Raw genomic sequence first — 24,289 nt, 5'->3', positions numbered from 1 at the left:
AGTACTGCTGACCCATATTCCACACAACTATGAACTGCAGCACTTGTAGAATAAATTATAACGAAACTAGGAATTTCTGTAAAACACCATGACCATGCCACATTTAAAAGACAAATCAAGGAAATGAGAGGCTTTTCCATGTTAAAAACTTGAAAATACAAACTAAGACATACTTATCTGTAATCCAAACAGCAGCACTGAAGCAATGGTAGAAAGAACAATGGCTGCTGCTGCAGAAAAGCCTTTCATGATGTTGTCTGTGTACTTGACCACAACAGAAGTGTAGAGGCCTCCAACACTTGCGAGAACTTGTATATAGAAAGAAAGAAAATGTTAACATGCTAATAAATGAAACATTCTATGATGGTAAGGAAATTTTCATCCTCAAAGGTGCCATGCTATTTTCCTTAGAAGCAGCCACCTGAGAGAGTTATATTAAAATTCAGCAATAGTTCCTACAAAACTGTTTTTCAGATGCCCAAAGGGCTATGTGGTCCACTACTAAATTGTACACATTTATTGCTAACACATTAGATAATTCTGATTAAGAAAGCAAGATTGCTCTGGTACAGCTATGCCACAAAATTAAGTCAATAAAACCAAAATTACAGTTTCAAACTAGTGTTCACAATATAAAGGAACAACTTTAAAATGCTAAAAACGCTTTAAATAGACATCTGACTCTTTTTTTTTTTTTAAAGGGTCTACCCAGAACCTTTGATTCCTGGATACTTACAGATGACAAACCAGACATAATATGTGTAACCATAGAAAAATCCTTTTTCTTTAATTTCAGCTCCATCTGACAAGTAGACGCCAACTAATGTCACAACAATCCCTGATAGATACATTTGAATGTTTCTCACCCAAAGGGAAGTGTCTGAACTCTTTAAAACTTTTTCAAAGTACACTCCTAAAAGAAAATTAGACATGCAAATATGAGACAAAGATATTATTAGAAATTAACTTAAAAAGAACTTCCTAACTCGCATTTAACAGGACTCTAAATTACTGTTAAGAACAGTTTCTGCCATTATTATAGCAGTAAGATACATCACAAAACTCTATTAATGCTAATAAAAAGACTTGCTTTGGTCAGCTGGAAAACTATACTATTAGAGTCAATTATCGTAATCACATCCTTATAAAATCTGCCTATTAGTGAATATTCCCAGCTTTGCAAAGTAACCTGTATAATCACCACTGGGGATTTTTTCAGAGTAAGTAACACAACCAAAATGAAATTTTAATAGAACTTGCTGAGTGGAGCCATTTGCCTTTAAAGCAAGGCTCCCCAAGCCACATTCATACACAATGTCAGAAGGACCAAGAACTCTGCATTTTTCTGTGTTTGGGACGACCACAGCTTTTTTCAGATACTCTAAAAGAGTGCATGACACCTCCCCATCCACCCCCAATCACTACTGTAAGTTTTACTCTTGAAATGAACACATTTAACAAAGATATTGAAGATTTTAATTATAAATACCATGTGAATTAGAGATTTAGAAATCGCCACTGAAGTACTAATCCACTAAAAATTCTAATGAAAAACAAGATTGATTTTGACAAACATGTATTGGGAAGAGCCAGAAAATGGGGAAAAACATATAATTTCCATCTATGAATTTCCTATCTGGGAAAACCACTTAACTAGTGAGTGCTCAGTTATTCCAGTATAGAGGGATAGTAAGCCACTCACCATTTCTTCAACTGTTTATTAAGAAATTGAACTAACTAGATAGAATGTTGGACACAAACATTTAATTGTTCGAAGTAATGCTTAAAAATCAAATAGTATATTATTTGGGGTGGGGGGCAACACAATTTTGTTTCTAATTTGCTCATTACTAAGAAGAAAAGTTTAGCATGATGCTATCATTAGGTATGTTCCCAAATTTAGATATTCCCCTCTCATCAAACATCTTTTTTTATAATCAATATTTCACTTCCATATCCAGCTTACTTTCCTAGTCAAAAGAAAAAGCAGAGTCCAAACTCTTGAAATAACACAAATAGAAGTAAAGTCATATAGCTATAACTAATATACTTTTTACCAGAAAGAACTATCTCTAAAACACATTTTATTTCTTATGTTACACATTCATATACTGTCTCTTCATTGAGTGCAGAATGGCTGTCTCTACACAATTCCAGATTTCTTGTTTCGCAGGTCTACGCTCAACCACTGAGCCACGCTGGCCGGGCCCCAGATTTTTTTATTTGATGTTAGTGATTTTGATTCTTGTCCCTCCGTTTTTGGCTGTTACTTTATGTATTAAGTGTTCTGATACCCTCCACCCCACCCCTTTTTTCTCCCTGTTGAAGCAGAGGAAGAACTTGAAGTTACGAGGGAAAAACAAATACTGGGCTGGACTAAGAATGGTCAAGAACAAGTATATTCTTAAAGAACTGCAAGTATGAGTAAAGACTGAGGTCTGAACTGAGTTAAACACTACCATATATTTATTGGAAAAATAGCTGACATAAACTAAACTATAGGTAAGCTTTAATGGAAATAAAATGTTATAATAAAACAAGATAAACTAAATCCCTATTTAAAGCTTGATATTTTTAAAATTGGGTAACAGTAAAATGCCTTTATGATTTACCTGCAAATCCTGAGCACAATACAGCAATAGCTATAGCGCCAAACCCTAAAAATGGATTCTGTTCCACCTGCAATAATAATGTTTTAAGTTATTTTTAGTGAGTAATAAATAGAATTCATCCAAGAGACCAAATAAATGAACACAAAAATTTGTGTTACAGTTTTACTTAAAGTATTTGCCATATTAGACACGGCTATTCTATAGTCCTAACTCTTGAAATAATACAAATAGAGATAAAGACATATAGCTATAACCAGTTATAGAATGGATACCCCCCCCAAAAAAAACACAAATATAATCTTGATTTAACAAGTCTCTAGTATTTAGAACAAAGTTAATTAGCAAGTTACATCTCACACTGCTCAGTCAACATCTAGAGATAGTGTAAAGTTTTAGGACATAACGAGGAACGGTAACAGATGAATACATCTAGAAGAGAAATACAGGGAAGTACTGGGGCAGGAGGCAGGAATCGGGAAGTCTCTAGAAACCAAATTCTAGAAAGAAGCCACAAGGTTGTCTCAATGAGGAAAAAAGACTTGGAGAGGAAGGATGTGACACTGCCCTCAAACATTCAGAGGGTATTATGGGAGATAGTAGGAATTTGAGTTATTCTGACAAGAACGAAGAACAATGAGGCAGTTACAGGAAGCTGTACCCTGTTTTAAGTAAAAAAGAACTTTCTAGAGCAGCGATTTTCAACCTTTTTCATCTCATGGCACACATAAACTACTAAAATTCCAAATCACACCAAAAAAACATAACTTTTGCAGATCTGACAAAATAATATTTTGATTCACTCACACCAGACAGCTATGGTTGTGTTGGCTGTTGTCTTGTTTTTTTGTTTTGTTTTGTTTTTAATTTCAAAATCTTAGGTAAAGAGGTCAGTACCCCTGACTGAATAGTCAGGTATTGCATGTTTTAAAAATTCTTGTGGCACTGGTTGAAAATTGCTGCTCTAGAGGGATCCAAAAGTAGGATAAGCTGCCCTAAACTCTGCTTTAGTTTACTAAACTTTTCACATACATTACCTATGTGAGGTGGACCTAACATCTTTTCTAATGGTGTGAGGTATTAAAGTTCGCATTTAACTTTTAATTACATATTGGCCTATTTCCCAACAAATTTCTTTGAAAGTCTACAACTGAGTTCAATATGCAGTGCATGGTTGATCAGTGTTTTGAAATGTCACCAAGAATATGAGCATGTTTAAACATGTGAAGACAATAAATATTCATCTAAAACTCATTTTCTTGTGGGAGGGGCGGGGGAGAAATCTCCTCTAGACTAGAAAGGAACTACCTAAAAAGGAACTGACTTCCTGTTTTTACAGGCTCTCCTTACATCCCCAGCTGCCCTAAATTCCTAAAAGAACTTTCATTTATTAAAAGTTGAAGAGTCTTCCGTTGTAGAAAGAAACTAATGACTTTCAGAAAGTCATTCACTGGAGTTCCACTTCCTACAGCTCTTTAAGAAAATAACTGATTAAAGCGTATAACATTTTTAAAAACTCAGGTATGTACCTTAACATTTAACTCTTAGCAAACTAAAAGTTGTAAGTAAAGTACACATTCTGCCCTATTTTAGTTATCAATTATCAGTAAAAACACTACCCTTTAATCTCTATGACTGACAGTGGGAGTATGTGCAGAAGGATAAAAAACTGCCCCGGCTGGGTGGCTTAGTTGGTTCAAGTGCCATCTCATACACCAGAAAGGTTTCAGGTTCTATTCCCAGTCAGGACACATACCTAGGTTCGGGGTTTGATCCCCAGTCTAGTGCACATGATAGGCAATCGATTGTTTCTCTCCCCCCAGCCCTTCCTCACGTTCTAAAATCAATATACATATCCTCAGGTAAGGATTTTAAAAAGGGGGATAAAAAAACTGTGAAGTTGGGGGTACAGAGAAATGAAAACTAGATGGACAAAACCTTGCCCAGTGTTTCTGAGAAAATGTCTTAACGAGGCTTAAAAGTTCTGAACATACACACTTTGGTCACAATTTTAGTTACAGGTTACTTCACCTCTTTGGACTTCAGTTTTGACATCCATAACATTAAAGAACCTTCCATCTCAAACATTTATGCATATTCCCCTCTAAAAACAAAGAAAGCCAATAAATTACATTATCCTTAGTAATACACTAACGGGATTTTAAAAGCCTATATATAGAGCAAATATTTTCAATCAAAGAAATATAATGGTGCTGTATTCATCAATGTGACTGAAGTATATAAGACAGGAAGTTTTCTATTTTAGTTATGGTAAGCATTTTGTTTCTTACCATGACTTTCGTAGCTTGAGCTGGTTTCCACTGTACAAGTATAACTCCACCACACAGCATAAAAACTGAAATCCACTGTACTTTGCTGAGTGTCCGGTTTAACATTAAAACAGTACATAAAGCAGTACAAGGAATCTTCAATTGGTAGGTCACCTAGAAATAAAATAATGAATTAATGAACTTAACCTTAATTTCGGACACCACTATTTCTGATATCATTAATAGAATTATTGAGAAAAACATTTGATAATGTGATAAAGGGTTAATAAAAATAATTTCACCATAAAAACATTTTTAAAGATTCTGCTCTCCATTATCATTTATTCCACTTACCTGGTACACTGCTGCATCCAGGTTGCTAAGAGCTAGGAAAGCCATGTTGTTCTGAACAGCATACACTAATGATGGCACACTTAACTTCATCAGTTCTTTGGGGCTCCCCAATACATTTTCTCTTAACGAAGTCTTGAATCTACCCAGACTACCAGTTTCTCTTTTAAAACAAAAGGGAGGAAAGGAGAAGGAGTTGAGGAAAATTAAAGAGCATCCTTTGGATAAGAATTCTTCACACATAGAATAGCTATATTAAGTCCATTGATGTTAATTTAGCAAATTTATTCTGTCTTTATAATTTTCAACTAATTTTAGATTTTAAAAAATGCCAACAATTGCCTAAAAGAAAAGCAGTTATAAGTTCTCTTCGGGAAAGTATGAAAACAGGCTTACCATTGTCGGCCTCTGATAAAAGTTCCAGAAGTTTTTGAGTATATTAAATAATAAGACAGCAGGAAACCAGAAATGCTGACGATTACCTATTTAATTTAACCCCTGACACTTTAACTGCCATTACATCAAGTTCACCCTGATTATTTCTTAATCAGGTTGCATATCCATTTTTAAAGTTTTTTTTATTACAATAAATTTAAATTTTAAAAGAAAAAGGCTTTGGTAGCTATGGAAGTTACTTGGGATAGGAATTGATGGATTCAGGTCAATATCATTTGCAACTTAGCTCAGTGCTTATGAAGTATAGTGGACAATCAACTTTTAAGCATATTCTCATAAAACTCAAGTACCTATCTATAATTTTGCAGGAAATCTGTAACTAATACCAACAAAAACTATAATGAATATAAAGTTTACTACTTGACTGCATATTGATTATCCATGCTCTTAACTATTCTTATTTTTCCTCAGGAGGAACAAGATAATATGGCTTATTTCTCCCATTGTAAATCATAATAAGCATCACACCAAAAAAAGTACTTTATCAAAAGGGCCTAACTACAATTCACAATATACTTAGGAGGACCATAATACTTTGTTGACCTGTTTCAACTCCAAGTTTAATACGGTTAACTTATTAGAATTGACAGTCATTAATTGATTTTTCTCCTATAGAAATAATCATCAATGTTCTAAGAGGGAGCAAAAAGTCCATAATGTTAAATTGACTACCTATACCTATCCGGTGTACAACACTACAGCCCCCAAGACAATGCTTAAGTGCTTAAGTAAGACAGGAAATTTGGCATAGGCCACGGAAACAAAAGATATCCTGAGTTACAGATCTTCCTCTGTTGCCAAATTCACCCTGCTCCAATGGTAAATCTATATGCTGAGAAGTAACACACATGGCTTGGTGGGAGATTGCAATCCATCCAGAGGAGGCAGAAAATACCAGAAAGGTCACTCTGAGAAATTTTACAGAGTAGGGGTTTCCAAGGATCTGAAGATGGGCCCTTTAAACATTTCACATTCTTTTTTAAATTACTTTTAGTGCAAATCTAAGGTGTCCTATACACTTTCTCAACATCTCAAAACAGAGTATAAAGAATTTTTCAAAGAATGCTTTCCCTCAATTATAAAATTGAAGAAAAAATTAAAGAGAAAATAATCAGAGGTCTAACCATCATTAACAAGGTGATGTATTAGAAAACATAATTCAACATTTTCCTTAATGTCATAATTCTCACTAGTAAGCAATTATATGATAGTAGAGATATAAATCTTACAGATTTTGTGAAGTATAAAATACTGCTTTCACCGTACTTTCAATGCCCTTCTAAAATACTGACATATATTGACATATTCAGAGTGCTTCCCCAAAGAGCTACTGAGATGTACCCATCTGTACCCATTTCCCACATTCTACCTCCTTCCATGTCCACTGATCTCCCACCTAAGACTCCCCAAACTCTAGTATAGTCACTATTTTTCCTTTCCCTAATCTGCTATGGGCAATACCATTTACCTTCACCCATTAGAGATACCCTAAGCCAGCGGTTCTCAACCTGGGGATCGAACGACCCTTTCACAGGGGTCGCCTAAGACCATCGGAAAACACATATATAATTACATATTGTTTTTGTGATTAATCACTATGCTTTAATTATGTTCAATTTGTAACAATGAAATTGGGGGTTACCACAACATGAGGAACTGTATTAAAGGGTCACAGCATTAGGAAGGTTGAGAACTGCAAGCCTTCAACAGCATCAAGTTAATTTTTGGCTAATGAGAGAATACAGTTGATCTATCACTGGTACCCTTTTGCCTGTCGGAATATGGGCTACTTAACGATCTTATTGCTATTTCTAATAACCATACCTGCACCAACAATCAAGGTTGCTGTAGCCCCTTTCCTCCCTGTCACTTTTCTCCTTTCTTATCTCTTCTTCCATACTTTCCAGTTTTCACAAAAACATGGCGCGATGAGACCACCAGCCAGTCTGAGTACTCCTTTCCTTACATGTGACAAACCAGTAGAGAACAGTGTTTTGGATTAACCTTCAGATCTTTTGCTCTTCTGACTATATCTTTTGTTCAATGCTTTGGAGCTTCTACTTACTCACTGCCAGTAAGGTCTTAGCATCTTTTTCTGGTTCCTTTGCTAATGTGGACGTTTGAGAAGCCAAGCTATACCAAAATGCTAACTACCAGAATGCTCAAGTTTCACTGTAGTACCTCAGAATTACAGCAATATTATCCTATGTAATAAAAGTCTAGGTGGCGTAGCACGAGGTTGTCACAAGATGGCCGCGCACACAGCGGAGGAGGGGCCCGGCGGCCACTCCACACAGTGAGGCCTGGGGGTCCCACGGCTCCGCCGGCAGGGGAGCAGTTAGGGGGCAATCAGGCAGGCAGGCAGGCAGGCGAGTGGTTGGGAGCCAGCGGTCCCAGATTGTGAGAGGGATGTCCGACTGCCGGTTTAGGCCTGACAAGATCAGGCCTAAACTGGCAGTCAGACATTCCCTGAGGGGTCCCAGATTGGAGAGGGTGCAGGCCGGTTGAGGGACATTCTTCCCCGCCCCCCTGCACGAATTTTGTGCACCGGGCCTCTAGTATAATTATAAGGTATTTTGAAAAAAGTTACAAAAAATGTCAGAGGATACTAAAAGAACTTGTAAAAAGAAAACACAAGCTCGGGAATAAAAGAAAAATAGGTATAAGAAAGAAGAATATGTAGGAATCAGTATACAGAAAGTTTTAAAGATGATGATAATTTCAGTATTAATCAGATTAAATCCTGCTTAATTTAACATATGTATTAATACAGCTCTGAAAGCTTATATTTAGCTTTACTCACTACAGTTAAAAAAAAAGTAACAGCAATATATCTTCCAGAAAACACTAGTAATCATCAATCCTTTTACTATTTAGTAGACAAAAATAAGTAATCAATTCTAAATATACTGCAGCCTTAAATATACTATAAAAAGTAACAAATAAAAACCAATGGCCATTTTTTTCTTCCATTTTCATGCCTTCATATTTACCCAAGTACCTTAATGAGTACCTTTTGTTAAAAACAAATTTATTAAATTTAACTCTGTAAATGGCAATGCTAGGTAAGAGAAAGAGCATGTATAGTCAAAAAGCATATACTAGTTTTCATAAACGTATTTCCTACTTGAACAATGTTATTTTTATCACTAAAACAAAATCTATGTGCAGCCTTTTGTTACCTGAAGAAATTGAGGCTCCATATTGATTGCAGAGAGATTCCAAGACCTCCTCCCCTCCTAAATTTCCTATCAAATGCTGAAACCAATTCTTTCTGACCTATATTTGGTCAAAAGTAGGCCTCATTCTTCCAGCTCCTGATCTGACGAGAACTACTAGGAGGCATAAAATCCTTGGCTAGGTTACCAAGGCACTGTGCTAAATGGAACACAGCAGAAGTTACTTATGAGCTTAAGAAATTTAAATCTTACTTAATTTCCTATCATCTCTAAAGTTAAGTATAATTAACTTACATAAAAGACTTAGGGGGCCAGGTATAAAAACCAATAATGAGGTCATATGAGGACAAAAATACTCATATGAGGTACAAGACTTTTACTATCACATGTCCCTACACCCCTTATAGCATGGATACAGAGAGGCAGTCAAAATGTAAACTCAGCAGGAGAAACAGAATAGGGCTGGATAATCTACAACATAAGTATTTGATAGCTACATTAATTAGTCTAGGTAATACATGAAATAATAAAAGAATTTCCTCCAGCCTTATGTGGATAGTAGCTCAAAGATTTAAGATACATGTGCTTTATTACTAAACACACCCAAAGTATATGTACATTTATACATCCTACTAGATTTATTTTATAAACTGTGGTGAATAGCAAACAATAAAAAGTTGACTTTGTTCTGGCAATGTGAAAGTGTTTTCATTTCCTTCTCTTCATAGCACAAAAGACTAAATCAAAACTGTCAGTTTTAATAGCTATGACAGGGTTTAATAAATCATACAAGTAACCAGTAATTTTCCTGTGAATTATTAACAGTAATTAGTTTTATGAAGAACCAAAATATTTTAAATGTTATACTGTTTTATGTTTAAATGAGATTACAACTTAGAAATTGGTAACTTATAATTCAAATATTTTAGAAATTAACTATTCACATAAGAACGTTTACAACACCAAAATATTAATTTGCCCCCTCACCAAAACAGGATTTAATCATTCCCTTCTCAATTTAAAAGTGATCTGATGTAATCATACATGTACACTACAGTGTATGTAAAAAGATAATTATTTCATTTTTGTAGTAGCAGAAGACTGGAAATAACCCAATGCCCATCAATAGAGACGCCTATATCTGATACATCCATACAATGGAAAACCATGCAGCTCTCAAAAAGAATGAGACAGATTTCTATGTACTGACATGGAACAATAATCTCTAAGGTAAATAAAGAGGAGCACAGTGTATACTGTGTATATATAGACACACGCATATAACTAAAACTCACCAATTAGACCACATATACCTTAAATCTTATTTATCAAAGTAACTGTCCATTCATTCTTCCCCATACTCCATTATGTTCTTGCAGTTCTAACTTATCTTCTCATTGAAATAAGTATATTTTCCATTCCGCAAATTATAAGTAAAATCAACAAGCATGGGAAAACCCAAATTAATTACTAACAGAAACTAAAAAAAACTGGTCAGTTTTTTTCATTACAAAATTACACTGAAGCAGAAAAAGAATAACCCAAGTATTCCAAACAGTCTATGTGCTCTAAAACTAAAGGCAAAAAGAACTATATACAAAAACTGAACTTGTTAGTAGGTTTGTTTTTCACATTGTATGTTAGAAATTCTAAATCTACTTATGTATTCTAGAATTGAGCAAATAAATATCTTGAGAATAATGGGAGCCAGACTCGCCACCACTGAAGAAGGGAACAAATATGAAAAAGGGGAAGGTTTAATCAACTCTGCAGTGTTGGATCAGAATTATAGGTATCAAACAATATGTAACTCACACAGTTACACACACAGACATATATATGTATACACAGATAGGTGTGTATATGTGCACATACATATATTTCCTAGCTCTGTCTGCTGAGAGGGCCTAGAAGTAATGATACCCCAGTAGCAATAAGCACACCTAGTATCTATATTCTTGTTTTTAAGTACCATTCTGAAAAAAAGAAAGAAAAAGGAACAAAGCTTCAAGGCTTCTTGGAGAAATGTATGGTTTCAGAGTTGGGGCAGGGAAAATCCAAGATAAGTCTTGACCATCTTGGCATGAAAAAAAAGATGGAGAAACTGTTCTAGATTAAAGGAAACTATAGATAGGGCAACTCGATGTAAACTGACTAATTTACTATTAAAGGACATTAGTGGGCAATTGGCAAGGTCATCTAAGGTCTGTGAATTAAACAGTATTGTATTGATGTTGATATTGTGTGATTATGTAAGAACTAGTGGCCCAGTGCACAGATTCGTGTACACTGAAAGGAAATTAATTAGAAGAAATATTTTAATATCACTGTTCGCCCTTTCTTTATAATAGAAGTGTCAGCCAAAATCACGATGGAAAATAACAGATCAAAACACAAGCATGCGATTGACGCCAGCGAGAGCTTTATATGTATCATGCATACATGAGGCAACTTAGCCTTTTATATACATAGAATAAACTTGCTTAATTAGACCTGCTTTCTGATTTAGCTAAACTTTTTCCAGACCAGTGAACCACCCCAACTTCTCTTTCAGGTAATTGTCAGCAACACAGCAGTAAATATCAACACAAAGCAGATTATTATTGTAGATCACGCAGGGAGAACAAAGGCTAAAATATTTAACTGCAGCAGTGTTTGACTATATTCTGCACAGTGAGAAAACCTGAAGTCATTTTCAAGGTCCACCATTTCTTCTTTTCAGTCGGGTCAAGTTTCTAAACTTTCTAAATCTCCATTTTCCGGCTAATGAAAAGAAAATAGGATTCTACTGAGTCTCTATCTACCTACTCCAGGACTTCTGTGAAGATCAAATGAGATGAGGCACGGGAAAATGCTTCACAGACATTTGGTTAAAGTGTGAAATGTTTGCACCTGGCTATTAAGCAAGCAAGTCATGTTCCTGGGCTGAAGAAACTGCAAGGAGGTTAGTCGTTGCTAAGAAGAGGAAGCCAGGCGTTGCTATATGACATCATTACCCAGATGGACACTTAGCATATTAGCCTTTTATATATATATATATATAGATGTCCTGTTTTTAGGAAGTATGCCCTAAAGAATTTAGGGACAAATGGCATCTTGTGTAAAACAGTTCAGGAAAAATTATACACACAAATACAAATACATACATAGAAAGAATATAAAACATGAATGGTAAAATGTTAACATCTGGGAATAAAAACTTAAAGAGAAAAAATAAAATTACTGAAAATCATTAAGATATTTAACAGTGCTATTAAGTGTTTATCTTTGTCTTAGTTAATAAAAAAAAAAAAAACCCTGCTTAGTAATTTCACTAGAGATCAGGGAACTAGTCTTCTATTCCTATCACTGCAGTCACTTTCTAGATATTTTTGACAAATTATAACTTCCCTCAGCCTAAAGTTTCTCATCACAGATGATAAAATAATAGATACAGCTAAAGAGGTATGAGAATGAGATGAAAATTAGCTGTATTTACCTGTATGTTTCCCTCACCTGTTTTTAAGGGGAGACAGGAAAGAACATTTTCTTAACACCATCACTCTGGCAGCCTGCCATTCTCAATAGCAACAGTCCTGAACGTCTGAAGGCAGCAAACTTAGTTGCTGCAATCTTAAAAGAGGATGTTTGGAACTTTACATAACACGTTTTGACAGTGATTTAACAGTTGGTATCCTAGAGAGTAGTTACTTGCTCTCTAAAAAAAAAAAGAAATTTGATATCTGCTTATTAGTTTCAAAACCTCATTTTTCACAATAGCCCTCCCCAAAAAGAACATTCTTCTCTGGTTTTTCTAAGGAAATTTTAACTTAGGTTATATATTATAGCAATGATATATTTTAAGAATTTTCCTCATAATTTATTGCCCAGTTTTCTTGGAGATCTCACCAAGGTATGCATTTCTCTGCCCGAAAGAGGTGTTTTTACTTTTTTTCTGAAGAAATATAAATGAAGTCTGTGATCTCTGTTCCCCAATATATATCAGGCACTCCTCACTGAAGCAAGTCTATATCTCTTCTAAGAAGCTAAAAATCCTAAATACATCAGGGAAAAGATTTTCAAGTCAATTCTGTTTATAATTTTTTAATTAGTTCTTTTTAAAATATTATAAATAAGTAGGGCAGAAGAAAGATTTGCAATTAAAATTAAGCTATCATCATGCAGTGTTTTGGCAAGCCAGCAATACCATGCAGCTTACAAAGGTCTTACAATCTGATAATGTGAACGTTAGGGTACTCATGCCTCAGGGATGCAGTTCTGCTACTCCTACCCCAGGTAAGGGGAAAAGAGAAAGAACCAAAGAGAATAGGTGTCAGCCATTTGACCTAGATTGCAACTGTGAGTTCTGTCCAAATAGGATTCTGTAGGTATAGAAACTCTGGGCCACTTCCAAGCCTGACAGAGACTGACCTTTCACTGGGTCTGGAACCTTGATGTTACATTTGATTAGGTAACATTCATTAGCCAAAGATTATATTAATTAGTCCCTTTCTAGGCTCAAAGTTCTCACACTAGAGAAGAGTAACTAGGCAGACCTCAGGCCTCCAAAGGCTCACCAGGATCCCTGGAGCTACAACTGCCTCTGCATAAATTCATGGGAACTCAAGATTCTAATTTGCCTAATCTGGGCCCTTGAGTGAAGTTATCCTTAAACCTATCCTGCTTAATTTAACTCATAAAATTATTGGACACTGCTTCATATCAGACTGTTATTTCTTAAGCTGACTTTCATTTGTCTAAACACTACAACTATTATTGTATGTCCTCTTTATATTCTGTAGTTTCTGGTTATACTGTACAGAAAACAATACTCTTTAATGTATACGGGGTCAAAGGACATTGAAAATGATACTTTTACGAGATCACTCTTTTAACAATCTTTTAATCCTGAGATTAAATACTTTCATGTGGTAAGGACTCCCATATTTATTTTTCCAGCCCAGACCTCTGTTGTGTGTGCCTATTCTGTACCTATTTTTCCATGCCCACTAGGATGTCTCAGAGGCATTAAAATTTTACATTATACCTACCCCAAATTGTCGGTATCACCTTCCCTCAAAGCTGCTTTTCTTCCTGTCTCAAAAAAGAAAACACAAAATCTCTATTTACCTACTCTTCTATACAAAGGAAGATATGATTCTTCACACCTCCCTTACCCTCGTCTATTGCAGTTGATCCTCATTAGTCATGGATTCTGTGTACAGGTCCTCGGGTTACGTCGGAGATCCATTCCTACATAAGCACCTGCTTCACTCACATGGAGCACATACAAAGCAGTAATGAAGTGAAACAGTAAAAAAAATTAAAAGAAAGATAATTCCTGACCTTGTGGTAAATAAATGATAAAAAACATAAAGCACATATGTACATACGTCAAAATGACAGAACTTTTTTTATAAATAAATGGGAGATGGCGACATAACCACAAAACAACATACATCGAGTCCGATGTAACCCGAGGACCGTCTGTATGTGAATCTGCCAATTTGCTAAAATGTATTTGTAATCCCAGAATCGATCCTCACAGCACTTTCAGTCATCAGTGGAATGTAGAGTTGCAAAAACGTTCAGTGGCCTGATGCTCACATTTCCAGCCGAGGTAAAATAAAGGCAATACTCTGACTTCTTATTTCAGCTCATACTGTAAACAAGCACAGTCTATTTAGTGCCAATTTTTTTTATATTTTTGTGCTTTTTAATTTTTTTTTTTTTTTTTTTTTGCTTTTTAATTTTTTTTTTTTTTTTTTTGGTGATTTTACTATTTAAAAATGGCCTCCACGAGTAGTGCTAGAAAGTGTAGTGCTCCTTAGTGCAAGAAGGCTGTTATATGCCTTAGAGAGAAAAACACATTAGGTAAGTTTTGTTCAGGTATGAGTCTAGTGTTGTTGTCTGTGAGTTCAATGCTAATGAATCAATAATATATATTGCGAATCCGTGCACAAGTAGCTCACTGCCACTTGCCTCAGCTGGCCACCCCCCCGACCGCCGCTCATCGCTCTCCACCGCACATAGCTCTCCACCACACATAGCTCGCTGCCTTACCCTCCTGCTGTTCAGTCGTTATGTGACAGCGCCCCGACCAATTTGCATATTACCCTATTATAAGTATAGATAAGGTGTCTTTAAACAGAAACACACATAAAACAAGGTCAAATAAAATCCAAAATCCTTCACAGGCCCATAGGGTTGCTCTTGATATCCTTCTGATCTCTCCTCCTTTACTCCCCTCTCACAATTCTCCAGACACACTAATTCATTATTCTTTAAAACTGAGGGACTTAACACTCTTCTCTTTGACTTCTCTCTGCTCTTTTCTTGTCTATCTTCTACTCAATCTTCAGGTCTTAGTTTAAATATAATACCCTCAGAGGGAAAGCCCTCCAATCCAAATGGAAGCCCTCTATTATAGTTACAGCATCTTCTACTCCTCCTTAACAACACCAATTTATTATTTGCCTAAGTATCTGATTCTCCACTAGATTATAAGTTCCATGAGGACAGAACTATGCCTTCTTAGTTTTCAGCTATACTTCTTACATCTGGAACAGTGTTGAGCACATGACTGGGGCTTAATAAATGAATGAAACTGATTATCCCATTACATCTTTTTAATAATATATTGAAATAGACATAGCATGACTATATGCTTAAAATGTGTGGAGGGAGTGAAACACCTATTATTTGGATATGGCAGTGATATGTTTCTCTGTAAATGAACCTTAATTATAAGCAAGACACTATGAAATTCAAATTTATTGAGTCTCTGCCATCTCCACATAGTATAAAATGATGTGCACTTAATTTAACAATTAGCCAAGACTACACATATTACTGAGTAGAGAGTATTACTATGGAGACCATACTAAATAAGCAGCCAAACAAGTTGGTCTATAATGAGGTAAAGCTTTGCATAGTTCAGATAAAGTTCTGCAATGATATGCGAATCAACTCGATAAAGTTATACCTTACCATAGGTTAAAGTGGGAAGAAGAGAAAAATAATTTACTCCCTTCAATAGTTTTCTCCATTTAAATAGCAGTTCCAGTTTATTTCCCTTTTTCTGTCATTCTCTAAAAATTTGAAATAAAAATTCAGTAATATTTTATCTAATTTTTACATTAACTTTATTTTCCTGGGAACATAGAGGAAATTTATTATTTTAATCATCAAAAAGTTTTTTTTTCCTGTATTTTCTTCTTTGAAGAGGTTTTTCAAGTTCTAAACCTTTTGTTATTTCTCATATAATTCTTTCACATTCTCCCACAATATCCTGAAATGGTTATCCTTTCTCAAAGATGGTGAAAGTATTGCTCCTACTATGAAAATAAAGATTTTTTTTAAAGTCTAGTCTCATAGAAAGAATTAGCTGTATAGAAAGAATTAGTTTAACACTGTGGTAAAGAATTTTCAAACAGATATAAATTCAAAAATATGAAATCAACTTTGGTTAGCTTTATGTATAACAAATCAACTCAAAAATTTTTCAAGTAACAAATATTTTTGATATTTAGAAGTTTCTCCATCACAGCAAATAAAGCACTGGCAGCCAATATGTGTTTTTTAAAAACTATATAATATCCTACTTGCCTTTGAAACTTATTTTTTAATTACCAATTTTAATGTGAACAAGAAATGACGCATGGAGAACGTCTGGAAAATCTTTTACTTTGTTGCAAATGTCACACCAAGAAATAGAAAAGACACATAAAGTTCTAAGCTCTTTAATTTGTTGCAACTCTTACCTGTTCGATTCACTTAGTGGCCCAGTCATAGTCCAGCCATGTATTTTATTCATCTTTTCCCTATTTCAAACTGCTCCAGGTGAATTATTATAAGCCAACTCGCCTCTCAAGATCTACGATCAACTTTCAACATTTTTACTGGTTATCTTTCCCAAACTGGTAGCTATGCTTTAGTTTCATTAAATCAATCATCAGATAGTGCTGAAAAAGCAATCACAATGTTCTTCCATTTCAGTGTGTAGCTACCAATCTGTGACCTTATAGGCTGAAATAATTCTCCTTTATCTTTATTCCAAGAAATTAACATTTTCACAGATACCCTCTGGAAAGTAAACTCTTTGTTCCAATAAATAAAATATTTTTTGTTATGAATAGCAGGTATTCAGTTTCTGCCAATGTGTTTTTGAAGATATTTCTCCATAAAAAATCATATTCACTTTAAAATCCAGTAATTTCAAATATATTTCACTTTTTTCATTGTCTATAAATTTTTTCCCACTTAGAAACTCCTTGTGTTTAAAATATTTTGAATGGCCCTGGCTGGTTTGACTCAGTGGGTAGAGTGTTGGCCTGCAGACTGAAGGGTTCTGGGTTCGATTCCAGTCAAGGGCATATGCCCAGGTTGCAGGCTCAAATCCCCAGTGGGGGCATGCAGGAGGCAGCCTATCAATGATTCTCTATCATCGTTGATGTTTCTATCTCTCTCTCCCTCTCCTTTCCTCTCTGAAATCAATAAAACTATATTTAAAAAGAAAGAAAACAGGCATTGACCAAAAAAAATTATTCACTTAAAAAAAATGTTTTGAATGATTCTTCTTCACAGCCAAGTTTTTGTTAGCCATATAATGTGAAATGCCAACCACCAAAACTCTGTATATCATAATTCCTTCATTTTTCCTGATTGTCCCTGGTCTTTGTGTACTTTGCAGGTAAATGTTCACAAAAGAGTCTCTACATTATGCTGGTGACGGAAACAGCAACTAATGATTGATGATGATGTTGATTAAGTATAGTAATTGGTTTTCCACACTTGTTATTTCAATACCATTATTTGACTTGTCTGGGGAGTTTTAGAAATTTGTGTGCTATATCTATATATCTATATCTATATATCTATATCTATATATCTAAAAGCCTAAGTGACTGGCTGATTGGCCAATAGCTATAACACGCACTGACCACCAGGGGGAGATGATCAACACAGGACCTACCGAGCTGTGGTCACTTGGCAGCGGTGGTACTGCAGTGACGCACCCAGAACCAGAGAGGAGAGAGCCTGATTCTGGGGTGCGTCACCCAAAAACTGCCCTCTTGCAATCCGGGATCTCTGGGGGGGATGTCAGAGAGCCAGTTTCGGCCCAACCCCCGCAGGCCAGGCCGAGGGACCCCACTGGTGCATGAATCTGTGCACTGAGCCTCTAGTTTTTATATAATTTCAAAAAAAGTTTCCACAAAACAAACTATAACTGACCATACCCATAACACTGAATAGCTGAAAAATAAGAAATACTACACACCATAAAACATCAAAATAGAACAAAGTCTGTGCAGGTGGGTTGGCAGAAGACTAGCCTAACTGCTAAGTTACACCAAAGGCCTCATTGCTTTTTTTTGCACATTGGTTTTTTAAAATTCTTAAGAGTCACAAAACAACTGAACCATAATTTGATTTTACAGTTTAAAATGCCTCATTTCATGCTTAACAGTTCTATTTCAATCTTGAGTCCCCAAGGAAATTAGGAAATAAAGAGAAGAAATGTGTTCCCCTATCCTTCTTCTTCCAACAACCCTATATTTTTCTTAGAAGAAGTTAGACCTTAAGATTTTGTTCATTTAGTCACTCTTAGGTTGTTATATGGAAACTGTCCTGAAGTTTTAAACATACAGACTTTTGCCTTTGGAACACTTACTTTTTAAAAAAAAGTATGTTTTTATTGATTTTCAGAGAGGAAGGGAGAGTGAGAGAGAGAAACATCAATGATGAGAGAGAATCAATTATAGGCTGTCTTCTGCATACCCCCTACTGAGGATCAAGTCAGCAACCCAGTATATGCCCTTGACCAGAACTGAACCTGGGACCCTTCAGTCTGCAGGCCAACGCTCTATCCACTGAGCCAAACCCACTAGGGCTGAAACACTTTTTTAATTGATTTCAGAGAGGAAGGAAGAGAGACAGAAACATCAATGATGAGAGAGAATCATCGATCAGCTGCCTCCTGCACACCCCACGGGGGATTGAGCCCACAACCCAGGAATATGCCCTTGACCAGAATCGAACCCGAGACTCATCAGTCCACAGGCCGACACTCTATCCACTGAGCCAAACTGGCTAGGGCTGAAACACTTATTTTTAAAGGTACAGTAAGGCCTCTCATTTAGCTGACATTATCCAAAATGAAGAATCTTTTAATGAAAGCCAAATATCAATAAAAATAAATCTTGTTAAGTAAGAAACTGAAAGGTCTGAGATTTTACCTTACTTTCAACCTAACAAGTTAGGCTGCCTGTAAGATATATTTTAAACTCAAAAACATTAAAACTTTCTACCTTCTGGCCTGAGTTACTTTCCTGTTCTTTTCTCCCTCCCCAAGCCATGTTTACAGTATTTTTCCCCACATGATTATTTGTAATCATATGTGTTTACTGATTTTCCCTCTTCTACTAAACCCAAGTTCCAAGCATGCAGGAACCCTATCTATTTCATTCACACCTGTACATTCAGCACCTGTTATAAAACTGTCACATAGAAATCACTTAATAATCATGTTAAATGAAATTTAAATGTAATTTTTTCTACCTAAACTCTGACACATCCTATTCTGCATTGGTTCCCCACTCTTATCTTGAAACCTGTAGGAAGTCTCACCTGCTCACATGACCCAGATGGGCTCACATATCATCAATCTTTCCCTAAGTAATTTCCTACAAAATGTTTTTTCATTCTCACAACCCTGTATTTTTTTCTCCCATTAAATTAGGAAGAAACTAAAGCTTAGAGGGGTAAGAAATGCATGTAAAGTCATAATCCCAACGAGGCTAGGATGAAAATTAGGTGTCTCACTCCAAAGTCCCTATTCTTAATCCTCTTTTACACTGCATCCTTAGCTAAAATGATTCTCATATGATGTTATTTGATTCCAAGCCCAGTGCTGCCACATATTAACAGTGTAATATTGAGGACCTCAGATGCTGTACAAGTAAAATAGGGGTAATTGTAGCACTTATCTACAAATATAAAGGTTAAATGACATAATGAAAAGCACAATGCACAGTGCCGAGCACTTAACACAGAAAACACTCAAGAGATGTTCACTATGGTCATCATTATAATCCTCTAAACAGGTCAGCAAATTTTTTCTGGTAAAGGCCAAATAGCAAATAGTTTAGGCTTTGTGAATCATACGGTCTCTGCTGCAACAAAGCAGGCAGCACGCTGGATTTGGCTCAAGGTTCTCCAACTCCTTGGCACTACTCATATCTAAGGCTGGTTAATTCTTTGTTTGTTGTGTATGGCTGTCCTGTGCATTATAGGATGTTTAGAAGCATCCTTTGTCTACCCACCACATGCCAGTAGCAACCCCCAAGTTGGGACAACCAAAAATACTTCCTGGGGAGCAAAATCGCCTCAAGTTGAGCAATACTGCTCTACAGCAATCAAACATATAAAAATGTAGCTTGATTTTTTTTTTCTAATAATGAAAATACCTTAAGTGGAAAAAGAACTTAATTCATTAAAAAGTAATTATACTCACTTAGCTAAAATTCCCACACTTAGCAATAACTTTATAACTTCTGTGATACACACGGCTGTGGTTGAAAAGTAGAGTTCTTTGTCTGATGTCCTTGTGTATCTTAAAGCTATGGTATACGTTGCAGCCACCAGGGTCATCACTGTCAAGCAGTATAACTTGAATAATAAGCTGACATTTTCTGGAAAATATGTGCAACGAAGATATTATTTAGTAGACAATATCAATGTATATAAAAGTTAATCAACATTATACATCAAAATGCCTTCCAACTTCAAGCACAAAATAACTTTTTAAACCCATATTTAAAATTTACTTTAAAGCAATACTTTCCACTTATATGAACATAAACAAACACACATACACAGAACACAGTGAGTTTGAATATCAACTGGTTAAGCACTGATTTTGTTCCTGGGAATGCCTCAATTGCAAGACTGACTCTAGTTTGGGATGTTATAAATTACCTATCTATAATAATCTATATTAATAAAAGCATAATATGCTAATTAGACCGGACAACCTTCTGGACGAAGCCGCAGTGGCAGGGGCCGAGGCAGAGGCAGCCACCATGGTGGCGGGGGCCAACCCCCTTGCATGAATTTCGTGCATCGGGCCTCTAGTTTTATAATCTTTATAACTCAAACTTATGAAAACAATTATAGCAATTTATATCCTAAATTTAAAGACAGCAGAAAGAAAAACAAAAAGGACTGAGTGATAAAAATTGAGCTAAATATAAAATTTATCATATAATAAAAAAAACAAATCATGTAGCCTCTTGTTTCATAGCTTTATGCACAGAAAAATACTTCATAACTCAAAAGAATAGTATTAAGAATGAAGCCCTATAAAACTGGGAATGTTGGATATGTACAACTTATAAACACTCAATTTAAGAACTGCTTGCAAGTATATGTGCGCAGCAGCCATCACTCGGGCACCAGGGTGGGTCCAACAACCTCCATAAAGCCCAGGCACTGGGGTACCAGAGGTCTCCCTCACACTTCCCTCCTTACTCCCAGCCCTGCTCTGATCCTGCCACCACCCAAGGCTCAAACTATTTCTACTTTCTTTACAAACCTCCCACCTCTCATCCTTAACCTTTCAAAGCTTCAGGCTCAGGTTACACAAGGGTCAGCAACATTTTTCTGTAAAGCGCAAATAGTAAATATTTTAGGCTTCTCACCCTACCAGGCAAAATCACGAATAGCATGTAACATAAGAGAAAACAAATTTTTTGGCAAATTCAAAATATAACAATTGAGTACAATGCTTTATAATATATGTCTGCTATTGAGAACAGAATTATTTCGAGGGGTAACATTTTGCTTCATTGGTCTTCAGAATTACTGCTCCATCAAATCAATTGCAACTGTTCATCTGTAAAAACCATGGGCTGTACAAAACCAAGTGGCAGGCTGGATTTGGCCAGTGGGCCATAGTTTGGCAGCCGGATGAAGAATCAGTCACCCCTCTGGACAGGGGCGACCCTGGGCTGCTACTGTAACTACAATATGCACTAAGTATGCTTTTGTTCACTGCTTTGGGAGCCTAACCACAATTCAAAGATGGCTTTCATAGGGAAATAAACCAGGAGTTACATATGTGAGGCAGAAACCTTCAAGGTTACAGGTTCTTCAATATAAATATTTCCCTGGGGGCAATTAAAGAATTATTTGTAAATTATAGACAATTTTTAAAATTATATCAGTTATTAACTAAAAAGTAATGTGGTAGAACAAAAGAAATAGAGCTTATATCTGCCTAAACTTTCTTTCCAAAAGATCTGAGCCAAAAAGCAATGTTTATGTGAAGGGAAGTGAAGATCACTACAATACTTCCTGTGTTTTAAAACTTTCCCTAATCAAGGGAAAAGTATATAACTGCAAAAATAAACAGCAATAACCTTTAGTTACTCAATAAATGAGAAAGCACTTCCCATCTTCTAGATTAGGGGTGAGCAAACTACATCTCATCTCTCATTGTTATACAGCCTGCAAGTTCAGAGCAATAGTTAAAAAAAAATTTTTAAATAATCTTTTGTGACACAAAAATTATATAAAATTCAAATTCCATATCCATAAATGACTCACTATTGGAACACAGCCATGCTCATTTGTTCCCACTTTTTTTTTTTTTTATTGATTTCAGAGAGGAAGGGAGAGGGGGAGAGAGAGATAGAAACATCGATGAGAGAGAATCATTGATCAACTGCCTCCTGCATGCCTCCTACTAGGAATCAAGCCTAAAACTGGGGCATGGGCCCTTGACCAGACTAGAACCCAGGACCCTTTAGTCCGAAGGCTGACGCTCTATCCACTGAGCCAAACCGAATAGGGCTGGTCCCACATTTTTGCCCTGCAATGGCAGCGTTGACTAGTAATGACATCCAGTCCTTTACAGGAAAAAAATTGCCAACCCATGTCCTAGAATAGATTATCAATTCTTCCATAAATAACAGAGGTTGGGACTGCCAAACTGAAAACTATCCCAAAAGCAACATAGTGAATGCTTGAACACAAAGCCAAATATTTATAGCCTACAAGTATAATGAGACCTACAGTTATCATTGCCATCAACTGTGAAAGTATACCTATTTGCACATTTATATAGGAATATATATGACATTCTTGAAAATAACTACTGCTCTAAATGGAAGAGCGAACAATTCAGACATTTATAAAACATATAGGGCTTGGTATGGAATACTTAAAAACATAAACTTTAAATAAATACTTAATGCTTTTAAGCATTATTTTCTCTCATTTCAGTTTAACATTGGATCAAAATAGTTCTTCACTCCATTCACAAATTCTCCAGTATGGAATTTCAATTACTAGCAATTTCAGATTTTCAAGGTAAAAATCAAAAGTTCATGTCATGTACTCGCTGTAAATTCTGCTAAGTATTCGCACTGTGCCCAAGGCCTGTAACTATAAACCTAGCCCACAACTCACTGGGTTGGCACACTGGCACATTAGCAAATCTGCATTGGTTTCCGTTTCCCAAAGTTCCCATTCGCTCCCTCACATTATTTGTTTCTGTGTAGACTAATGTTCCCCAAAAGAAATGTACGGTTTGAAGTGGTTTTTGTTTTTGTTTTGTTATATTTTACTATATTTTAGAGTGGGGATTATTTTTAATGCCTGAGAACTTGGAAGTTCTAGCAAGTTCCAGATAAATCTTTGGGAATATCCGGAAGCTATAGCAACTGCTTTTCTGTTAGGATTACATGTTTCTAGATTGCATAAGAGATCTATAACATGACCAAGGCACACGAATATGTACTAGCAATAACCTAACCAGTAAAATGTTACAACTATTTCAGATAATGACCTGGATTCCTTTAAGTTTCACTCATTACTCTTGCTGTTCCCATCCTGTTAATTATCAAAACAATTCTGTCTTTCTCCCTTTGTTTCCTGTGCTGTGCTGTTTGTTTTTAAGGCTCTTAAGGTTGGACTGACTTGAAATGGGAACATGCATAAAAGCAGCATAAGGAACTACAGACAGTCATCCTGGGCAGGGCTTAAATGATAAATGCGGGCTCCCCAACCAGGAAACGCATTTGGCACCCATGCAAAGGTACTCTTTAAATATTTGTTCGACATGTACTCAGAGATGAAGCCAAGTGCTCTATGGGGAAGGGTGTCACCCGACCCGTCCCGGCCACCGCTCGACCGCCCTAACTCACCCCACAGCAAAGCGGGAAAGCGGCGGAGTTCCTCCCACTCACCCTCAGGAGGCGGCCATCAGTCACTCAACAGCACCAGACGGGCCGTTCCTTCGGAGAGTGGGTCACCGCACCTTCCACCCACACACCCGGTCCCTTTAAGCACCCGCAGCACTGTCCTCGGACACCGCTCTCCCCGCGCCCGGCGGGGTCAGCGCCTTAACGCCCAGGGACCTTCCCGCCGGCTGCTACGGGAA

The 24,289-nt window shown here is 36.2% G+C and overlaps 1 protein-coding gene across 5 annotated transcripts in view; it reads right to left on the bottom strand.

Moving 5' to 3' along the window:
- SLC35A1 (solute carrier family 35 (CMP-sialic acid transporter), member A1) overlaps positions 1-24,289 on the bottom strand; it is a 28,868-nt gene that overhangs the window by 3,655 nt on the left and 924 nt on the right. The window contains exons 1-8 of one of the 5 annotated variants that reach the window (XM_014530028.1): positions 20,360-20,446; positions 13,896-13,942; positions 12,361-12,562; positions 5,234-5,393; positions 4,901-5,053; positions 2,613-2,679; positions 737-913; positions 174-308 (exon numbers count right to left, since the gene is read on the bottom strand). In XM_014530028.1, coding sequence (XP_014385514.1) covers positions 174-308; positions 737-913; positions 2,613-2,679; positions 4,901-5,053; positions 5,234-5,393; positions 12,361-12,404 — 736 coding nt within the window. In that variant the 5' untranslated portion in view covers positions 12,405-12,562; positions 13,896-13,942; positions 20,360-20,446. Of the gene's footprint in view, positions 1-173; positions 309-736; positions 914-2,612; positions 2,680-4,900; positions 5,054-5,233; positions 5,394-12,360; positions 12,563-13,895; positions 13,943-20,359; positions 20,542-21,446; positions 21,469-24,095; positions 24,193-24,289 lie in introns of those variants that run through there. The other 4 variants (XM_014530026.1, XM_005858386.2, XM_014530014.1 and 1 more) reach the window with 4 other exon arrangements.

The sequence above is a fragment of the Myotis brandtii genome, unplaced genomic scaffold, assembly GCF_000412655.1.
Source record: "Myotis brandtii unplaced genomic scaffold, ASM41265v1 scaffold1171, whole genome shotgun sequence".
In the NCBI taxonomy this organism is placed as follows: domain Eukaryota; kingdom Metazoa; phylum Chordata; class Mammalia; order Chiroptera; family Vespertilionidae; genus Myotis; species Myotis brandtii.
The sequence above is the reverse complement of the archived record's forward strand: the minus strand, read 5'-3'. Positions and strand labels throughout refer to the sequence as shown.